Below are 9,746 nucleotides of genomic sequence, written 5' to 3' on the forward strand. Positions count from 1 at the left end.
TAATATATCTTGGATTCCAAACCCTTATCAGAAAAATTTGATGCAAAGATTTTTTCACTTAGGTCATTTCCCTTCTTTTCCTTGGCTCATTAATTTTGTCTTTGTAGAAGATTTTCAGTTTCAAGTAATGATAGTTATCTATTTTATCTTTGGCAATTGTATCTAGCTTTTATTTAGCTAAGAATATATCTCTTACCCATTACTATGAAATGTATATGATTTCTTTCTCTTTTAATTTTTAATATTATGATCTTTAATATCAATATTGTGTATTCATTTAAAATGGATTGTAGAATATATTAAGTGTTGATCTAGGCCTAATTTCTCCCAGACTGTGTTCCAGTTTTTCCCAGCAGATTTTATCAAATAAGGAGTTTTTTTTAGGTAATTTCTGTTCTCAGCCTTATCAAACATTGAGTTATTAGATTCTGTTGTTTCTGATTTCCCCTTATCCAGTCTGTTATAGGTTTGCCCCTTTTAGGTTATAATTTGAGTTCCATTGGTCCAGGTTGTCATATTTTAGGCATTTCCCCTACTATGTCTTTTAAGATACAAGCTTTTTTTTTTCTTTTGTGTCAGAATTTTTCATTCATTTTTGTGAGCGTTTTTCTTTCTAAAGATAATTTTATTTTGAGGGGTTTGGGTAATTTTGATTCTTCCTAGAATTTCTGTTGTTGGGTTTTTGTGTCAAAGACAAAGTCAATAAGAATTTATTAAATACTGATTGTGTGCCATGCACTGCAAAGGAAAAGAAAAAGTATTTTCTTCACTCAAGGAACTTCCAAACTGTAGATAATCTCAGACAAAGGCACTGAGATTAAGGAGAACTGGATGAGGCTTTCTTATAAAAAGTAAGACATTGTCTGAGACTTGAAAGATCCCATGGAAGACAGGGTAGAGATGAGAAGGGACAGAGTGCTGTTCCTGGAGAAGCCAGGGAAAACTCTTAGAGTCAGGAGAATATCCTATACAAGGAACAGCAAGGAGGTGGAGGTCACTGGATTTCAAAGTATGGGCAATTGATCAGTAAACATTTCTTAAGAGTCTGCTATGTGCCAGGCATTGTCTGAAGTGCCAGGGATCCAAATGTGAAAAGGAAAGATGTTCCTTGATTGCAGAGTAACTAGAGAAAAAGTCCAAGGAAACTGGAAAGGGTGACATCCAGAAGTTAACTTCCTTTATGATCTCACTCCTTTTTTTCTTTTCAGAGCTTAGAATATACACTGTGTTGTCTTTTTTTCCTTACTTTAACTGTAACATTAGCCTGAGTGAAAGAAAGTTAAATGGGTTAAGTAAATATTGTCATTCAGCTGTGAGATTCTGTGATTCTGTAAATGGAGTTTGTACTTGAACCAACTCAACAAATATTCATCAAGTGCCTACTGAGTACGAGTTTGGGATTCAAAAACCTCTGCCTTTCATAAACCTCTATTCTATTGAGGCAGAGATTCCTTATAGATTTCTTGTTCAGGGAGTATGGATGAGTTTAGCCTGAAGACAGAGCCGAATGATTTATATCTTCATGAAAGATGAAAATTTGAGAGGGAGAAACCAGTCAATTTTGGACAGAATTTGCTAGATATCACCTTAATACAAAATAGGACGTCAGTGCACATAATAGAATGATAGCCATTTTTGGACATAGAACATGTTTTTATTATTTAAGTGCTCATTACCTTATACAATTGTTTTATCTTTGATTATATGACATACTGTTTATCATAAAACTATATTTTTGTTGTCTAGAATCTTTGCTTTCTGCAAATCAAAATATGGAGTGCTTTCTGAAGTAGGATAGGATAGAAAGCCAAAACCTAGAAAGATATTACAGTAAGAAATGACAATATGGATGTTTCATGATAACATATTAGTGACACTATTATGAAATACCATTCGAAGGAAATTTACTTGGGGTATTCCTCAACAGACTACTTTACCATCATCATTTTTATGGTGCAGTTTCCAAAAGTGTATTATAAAAAAAAATTGGAACTACCTACATTGTATTTGATTTTTTAAAAAAAGTACAATATAATTCCACAGTCAGATGTAGGCCTTCCTATCCCCATAACAAAATTGGTATACATATTTGTTTTTTTTTTTTTAGTCATACTTATAATCTGTTCTCTTTTAAGGGAGACCTGTAAAAGCTTCGGAAACCTTAATGCATCTTGGAGTTCAGCCAAATGAGAGTGTAAAATTGGAATTAGTTTCCTTAAATCCAAATCGCTATCCAATGAAGCCATTGTATCGAAAAATACAGGGTGTTCATGATGTAATAACAGTCAGAGTACAATCTGGTAATTCATTTGATTTTCTTTAAATGCATATTTTACAATCTTTTTAAAGAAATGCCAGCTTTAAACTCATTATTGTGAATTGTTTATTGACCTTTGGTTTTTATCTGTGTAGGTACTCAATTGTACCAAGATATAACTGTTGAGATTGAAAGACTTGACTTCAAGAAGCCATTTCTGGGTGGATTCAGACATAAACTAACAGGGACAGAATATCATAATGCAGGGACACAAACAGTACCCAAAAAAGTGCCTGAAAAGCTCAACATCTTTTCTAGAGAAACCCAGGTAAAGTTTGCAACTTTCTAACTCTCTAGGTTATCAGTAGAGCCAACTACATTGTCACATAACTGTCAGAAATTAAATTTGATAGAAGTAACCATGTGTGTAGAGCATTATGATCAGAAACAAATATAAAAGTGGACTAAAAGTGGGCTGGAACAAAATCTTGTTTAGTTTAATATGTTAATATATCAGACATGAATTTTAACTCAATCAAAATATTCCTAGTAAACAGAGAATACCCTAGGACAGTGATGGCAAACCTTTTAGAGACTGAGTGCCCAAACCACACTCTCATGCTGCATGTGAGCCACCCCCTTACCCCAGATGGGGGGGAGGAAGGGCTCCCATTGGTTGCTGGGCAGAGAGGTGGGTGAAGTGAGGAATGTTCTAAGTACACGTGGAGAGGGGGAGGGGAAGAAGCACTCCCATTGGTTGCTGCACAGAGGGGCAGGTGAAGTGAGGAATGTCCCTAGCCTGGATGGAGAGGGGGGAGGGAAGAAGTCCCCTCCAGGCACACATGCCATAGGTTTGCCAACACAGTTCTAGGACTTTAGCCTTCTAGTTAATTTTAATATGGTATATGTTTTTATTCTAGACAATCAGTGAGAGAAAAAAGCTTGTAGCAACTACAAGTAGAACATCTACCCAAATGACTAAAATTGGCGTGTATGTGTCTAATATGACTGATAAACTGCTAACTCCAGGAGAATATTTTACAGCAGCCCAGTACCATGCACGAAGATTGGCAGCAGTGAGTTCTTTTTGTTAGTATGGATGAATTAAAATTAAATTAATTAATTAAAATGCTAGATTATATGCTTGCTATTTTTTATGTCCTTCATCTTTTTAATTAAAAAAATTTTTTTTTAATTTAAAGACCCTTACCTTCCATATTAATATCAATACTGTGTATTGGCTCCAAGTTAGAACAGCAGTAAGGGCTAGGCAGTGTTGGTTAAGTGTCTTGGCTAGGGTCACATGGCTAGGAAGTATCTGAAATCAGATCTGAACTCAGGACCTCCCATCTCTGGGCCTGGCTCTCTATCCACTAAACCATTTAGCGGCCCTGTCTTATAATCCTTTAAAGCATGCCACATGATAAGCCCTAAGAAGCTGACTACAACAGATTTTGGGCTCTCTTTGGGTCTGTCGTGGTAAGGAAAAGAGCAATAAAACATTTTTGCCACAAACCTAGGGTACATTCTGCCACAAATTCACTGTCTCTACTGTGGGAAGATTGCTTATGTGTGGCTGGAGTAAAAACAGGGAAGGTAATAAATTTGGGGAGCACATATGGCCAGGGCACACTAAGGGGAACTTGGCTCTGGTGCTGCAGATCTGCTGACATTTTCCAGCGATGTCATTGTGTCTGCTCGCCTTCACTAGAACTGTAGCCTCCACCAGATGCTTCTTTGCTGGACAGCTTAGCCTTGACTGTGTGCTGCTCTGCCCAGTGCTGCTCTGCTGGTCTAACTGCCACACGAGTTGGCAGAGACTGCCAGATGCCAGGCTCAACCACACTGGTCAGTAGTGGCAGGATCTCACCGCTTCCATCATCTGGTTTCAGCCAAGATTTCTTTTTCACATCAAGAATGTGAACTTCACAGCCCTTTAAGCAATCAGAAGTCGTTCAGGAAAGCAGCGGTCATCAGCCATAGAGTGACCTGGCTTGTTAGTGACCTGGCTCTTTCCCTTCAGTCTCAGCTGTGAAAGAGGCTTCCTTTCTCCCAAGCAGGAGACACTGAATTTTTTATTTTCTAAATTTGATAGCTTTAAAAAAAGGTGCTTTGAGAATCAGTTAATCCAAGGGTCTTCGCTCTTTGGGCTAACCCTGTTCTGAAAGGAGGTCCTAAAAGCTACTCCATGAGATTGGAAAAATTCCAGTTTTTCACATCTAAAATTCATCTATTGGGTCAGACAAGTGAAGGAGATTGTTGGGTGCAATACCAGTGCAAGCCCCATCAGGATCGCTGTGCGAGTGGAGAAAGGCTGTGGAACTTCTAAGCTGTATTTTTCATCTAGACAGCAAGGAAGAAAAACCTAACTTATTCTTCTTGTTTAAAAGTTTATAATTTAGGATAGGATAGTTAGAGAAGTATTTGGGGTTTTAGATAAATTGGGAAGAGAAGATAGTCTCAACTCTGTTTGAGGGAGAGACCGATCCTTGCAGATCAGATTTGGTTGGGTGGTTATAGTAAGATTTATTAGTTTAGGAACCTATATATTATAAGAATTTTCTTTCTACCTGTTTCCTTTTACTATCCCTTCCTTTAGTTTTTTTTTACCCACAATAAAAATATATTTTTCTATACTGACCTGAGCTGGAATTCTTTAGATTGCTCTGAGAATCCATCTTTCTCAATAGTCAAATCAACAGCCTGTCCACACTGGACACAATTATTGGTAATACCATACAATATCAATAATCTATGAGGGTTAGGAAACCCTTACAACAAGTTAATGACAACAGGAGAATAGATATAGAGAAAATGGATTTAGAGAGAAATAGCACCCTCTCATGACTTCTCATTATGGTTCCCAAGCCCTCTAGAATTATTTTCTGTTCTTTTATTACTGGAGATAGCCCTATGAGATATTGAAGAAAACAATTTTATTTTATTTTTTTCTTTATGTAGAAATATTTACTTCAAAAGAAATATACAAATATACTTACTCCTCTGACATGTAGGAGGCATAGTCCTCCTCCTTTCCTGTACTGCCTCTGTCTCTGGAGAGGGAAAAGGGATTAGGCTCATAACTTAGCTCAGTGCCAATAGACCACATTCCCAGTTCCAAGACCAAAACTTCCCTGGAGCTTGAGTTCGGGCCCCTTGGCTTGTCAGGGCCTCCCATGCCAGGCTGGCTGGCTGTAGCACCTTCCAATGAATCTAGCACTGTAATGAGCAAGCTCTGCGCCTTAGGCAAGTGGACAATGAGAGATCGCCTTACCAGGACTTCCACCACCAGAGGACGCTCTTTTTGTAGTGGCAAAGAACTGAAAAACTAAGGGACACCCATCACTTGGAGAAAAGGTGAACCAATAATTAAGTAAATATTATGGAATATTATTGCCCAATAAGAAATGCAGAGAGAAACTGGGGAAGGCTTGTGTAGGCTGATGAAGACTGAGTTGAGCAGAACTAAAACAATTTGTACTCAACATCAATATTATAAAAATTAATATTATAAAAATTGAAAGACTTAGGAATTTTGATCAATGAAATAATTGGCAGTGATTCCAAAGGACTGATGAAGAAGAATGTTGACCACTTCATGATAGAGAGATGATGGACTAATACCCAGAATCAGAAAAGCATTTTCCTACCTGGTCAACATGGAAATTTGTTTTGCTTAACTATGCCTTTGTAAAGAAACCTTTCCTTCTTTCCTCCTTTCCCCTTCCTCTTTTCCTCCTTCCTTCCTTCCTTCCTTCCTTCCTTCCTTCCTTCCTTCCTTCCTTCCTTCCTTCCTTCCTTCCTTCCTTCCCATTTTTTGAAGCCACATTTCCATGTTTTCTGATTCTTTTGTATATAGGAACTTCATAGTTCCTAAAAGAGTTTTGGACATTTAAAATATTTATTTAATATTTGCCAATTAATTGTTTCCCTCTTTCACTTCAACTATTCTTTTCTAACCACTCTCTTCTACTATGTACTTAAATTCTAAAGCCTTACTTTAATCTAGTAAAACAATGTTAGGAAGGAGTATTCATTCATTTCAAAGGCATGTGTGAATGACTCTTGAATTATATAATATTTTGGATTATTCCCACTACTTACTTCTCTTCAATAGCAGAGACAATTAAGACAATTGACAATAGGTTCCATTTTTCCTTCTTTTTCTTTTACACATAGGTAATAGTGCTACAAAAATATTACCGACGGTGGCATGCCATAAATGTGGTAAATGAATTAAAAGAACAAAAAAGATTGAGGTTGGAGTGGGAGGAACAAGAAAAATTAAGAAAGGAAAGGCTAAAGCAAGAGTGGCTGCAAAAAGATTACGAACGGAGAATAAATCCATACTCAATTGATGACTTTGAACTTCTTTTTCATTCCTTGGAACGTAAGTTTATTTTAATTAGGCTCTGTATACAATGTTGCTTTTACATTTTTCATGATAGGATGATCATGTATTATCTACACTAGTGATGGGCAAACTATGGCCCATGGGCCAGATGCAGCCCCCTGAAATGTTCTATCCGGCCACACGACATTATTTCTAATCTGACAAATACAATGAGTAGGATACAATACAATGAAACTTTGAAAGAGTTGCCTTAGAAACAGACTGACAAAGGAGCATTTCCTTTCCTTTGGCCCCCTCTTTAAAAAGTTTGCCCATCACTGATCTAAACAGTTATATATTCCATTCCAAAAAAAGTTCTTTTTTTGTGTATGTTTAGCATTTAAAAAATTACCAATTTAAAAACCACTAGCAAAAACAAATAACTAAGTGTGAAAATTCAGGAATCAAATCGTATGTAAAATCTTAGCACTTATTAATAATCAAGGAAAAAAGGTTGTTTTTTTTCTCTGAAAGTCTTTCAGAAGACCTTCCACCTTTAACTTTTTCTTTAAATGTCTTTATGTATACATATGTATTTGTATATATATTCATATTTTAGTTATTCAGTCATCTTCAGTCCTGTCTGATTCTTTGTGGGGTTTTCTTGGCAGAGATTCAGTAGTGGTTTGACATTTCCTTCTCCAGATTATTTTATAGACGAGGATACTGGAGCAAAAGGGGTTAAGTGATTTTCCTGAAGTCACACAGCTATTAAGTGTCTGAGGCCAGACTTGAACTCAGATCTACTTATTCCAAGTCCAATAGTCTATCTTCTAGCTGCCCATATATATATGTATATATTCTGGTTGTGTTGAGCTCAATTCATATTACTTTGTAGATTTCCTCCCATAATTCCTTGTACACTTCATACCATTCCATTTTGATGTCACAAAGGTATTTCATTCAGATACTAAAATTTAATCAGCTATTCAATCATCAGACCCATATGTTGTTCTTATTTTTTTGCAGTTACAAATGAAACACATATGAATACTTTTGTGAGGATATGCCTTTTTTTCCTTTTAAAGTTTTTTTAGGATAAATTCCTCACCATGATAGAATAAATTCCTTGTCTCTTCATTTCTGAAAGGAATGATCAGTTTTATAGCTTTTCTTGAATATTGCCATAATGCTCTAATTCCTTCAATCTAAAGGTCACCAACAACGTATTAGAGTGATAGTTTTTTTTTTATAGCACTAACTTTCATACCACTGTGCACATTTCTTTTGTGAATGTTGCTGAATACATATTTTCATGTTCATCATGTGAAAGGAGACAGATATTGCTTATTCTTGAGAACAATTCACGGAGGAAAGAAAATGAAGAATGGCACACTTCAATCCACATTCAGACTTTGCCAGTTCCTTCCATAGCAGTGGATATACCTTTTTGGTTATGAGCCTTCCATTATTTTTTCCTAATAAAATGGAGACTTTCTTATTTTTATTGTTTGTTATTAATTCAAACTTAAGAAAATCACTCTAAACAAAGTTCCTCTGTCATATTAATGAATTCTCATGTAAGTTTCTTTAATTTGAACTACACTTTTGTCTCTGCTTTTCACTTTATAGTTGTTAAAGTTTTGTTTTGGAATTCTCTCCTCCTCTTCTTCCTTCTCCTATCTTGTCTTCATAATTATAGAACATACCTGACGAAAAATTTAGTGATTTATCCAATATAAATGCCCTGAAGAGTTCTTACATCTAAATAATCAACTTGAAAAGTGTGAAATGTTTTACATATTTATATTTTTGCCCAGGAAAATTATTTGTTTTCCATGGACTTCCTTCAAATGCTTGTGTTCTGGGTTTATAGGCCCTAGCTAATGCAGTAGAGAACTGAATTGCTCCCAATACAGAGTAATTGGAAACCAAAAAATCCTTGGATTATCTAAGTTATTAGAAGCAATTCATGTGAGAACATGTTAAGAATATGGTGAATTTTATAACTGTTGGGTTATGATTTTCCAGTCCTTCTTAAGAGATCATTGCCTGGTTCTTATTTCTTCATAACTGACTTTTATATTTCTTTGGTAGACTTAAATGATTTTTCCCTGTTGTTGCATAGTAATTTTGAACTTTTAACTGGGATGCGGTTAGGTATGTAAAAATTTGTTTTTCTTTATTGGGATCCTGTGGGTTCTTTCACAGCTAAGTGGCACAATGGTTAAAGTGTTGGGCCCCAGAGTAAGGAAGACTCAATCCTCTTGGCTTTGAATCTAGCCTTAGACAGGTCCTAGCTGTGTGACCCTGGATAAGTCACTTAACCCTGTTTGCTTTAGTCTCTTCATCTGTAAAATGAGTTAGAGAAGGAAATAGCGAATGGCTCAAATATCTCTGCCAAAAAAATAACAAAATGCATTCATAAAGAGATGGAAATGACCATAAAATGACTGAACAACAATGGATTCTTTCTATTTACATTTTACTCTTTATTATTATTATTTACCAATTTTTGGAAATTTTCTGGAATATAAGGTTTAGATTAACTTGTCTCAATTTTCTAGGATCTCAGGAATCCTGAGATTATTGCATCAACCTCCCTCTTCTGCCTTTTCAATATCTGTTTTTCTAATCATTTGGATAATTCAGTGAGTTTTGTTTTTGGTTTGTCTATCCAACTACTCTGCATTGTATATAGTTCTGTTTTCTACTGATATAAGTATACTATTTTGATTCTATAATGGTTAAATTTTTTTTCCTCTTGAATTCTTCTTATTGGTCATTTTCTTCATTCTTATGGTTATGGCAGTATCAGATAAGAGAAGGTGGCATTTTTGAGAGATGCTGCAAAGAAAACTGATAGACCTTGGAAATAGATTTGGTAGCAAATAAGGAGAGAGAGAGAGACAGAGAGACAGAGATGGAGGAGAGAGAGAGAGGGAGAGAGAGAGAAAGAGAGGGAGAGAGAGAGAGAGACAGAGACAGAGTCAGAAGAGAGGGAGAGGGAGACAGAGAGAGAGGGAGAGAGACAGAAAGGCAGAGATGGGAGAGAGGGGAGAGAGGGAGAGAGAGAGGGGTAAAGAGAGAGACAAAAGAGACAGAGAGAGACAGAGAAGATGAGGTAAAAGTAAAGACAGAGAGAGAGAGAGAGAG

The 9,746-nt window shown here is 36.1% G+C and overlaps 1 protein-coding gene across 1 annotated transcript in view; it reads left to right on the top strand.

Moving 5' to 3' along the window:
• IQUB (IQ motif and ubiquitin domain containing) overlaps positions 1 to 9,746 on the top strand; it is a 72,327-nt gene that overhangs the window by 10,253 nt on the left and 52,328 nt on the right. The window contains exons 3-6 of the mRNA XM_044678293.1: positions 2,140 to 2,300; positions 2,413 to 2,585; positions 3,178 to 3,333; positions 6,437 to 6,647. Of these exons, the coding sequence (XP_044534228.1) occupies positions 2,140 to 2,300; positions 2,413 to 2,585; positions 3,178 to 3,333; positions 6,437 to 6,647 (701 nt within the window). The remainder of the gene's footprint in view (positions 1 to 2,139; positions 2,301 to 2,412; positions 2,586 to 3,177; positions 3,334 to 6,436; positions 6,648 to 9,746) is intronic.

Source organism: Gracilinanus agilis, chromosome 5 (assembly GCF_016433145.1).
Source record: "Gracilinanus agilis isolate LMUSP501 chromosome 5, AgileGrace, whole genome shotgun sequence".
In the NCBI taxonomy this organism is placed as follows: Eukaryota; Metazoa; Chordata; class Mammalia; order Didelphimorphia; family Didelphidae; genus Gracilinanus; species Gracilinanus agilis.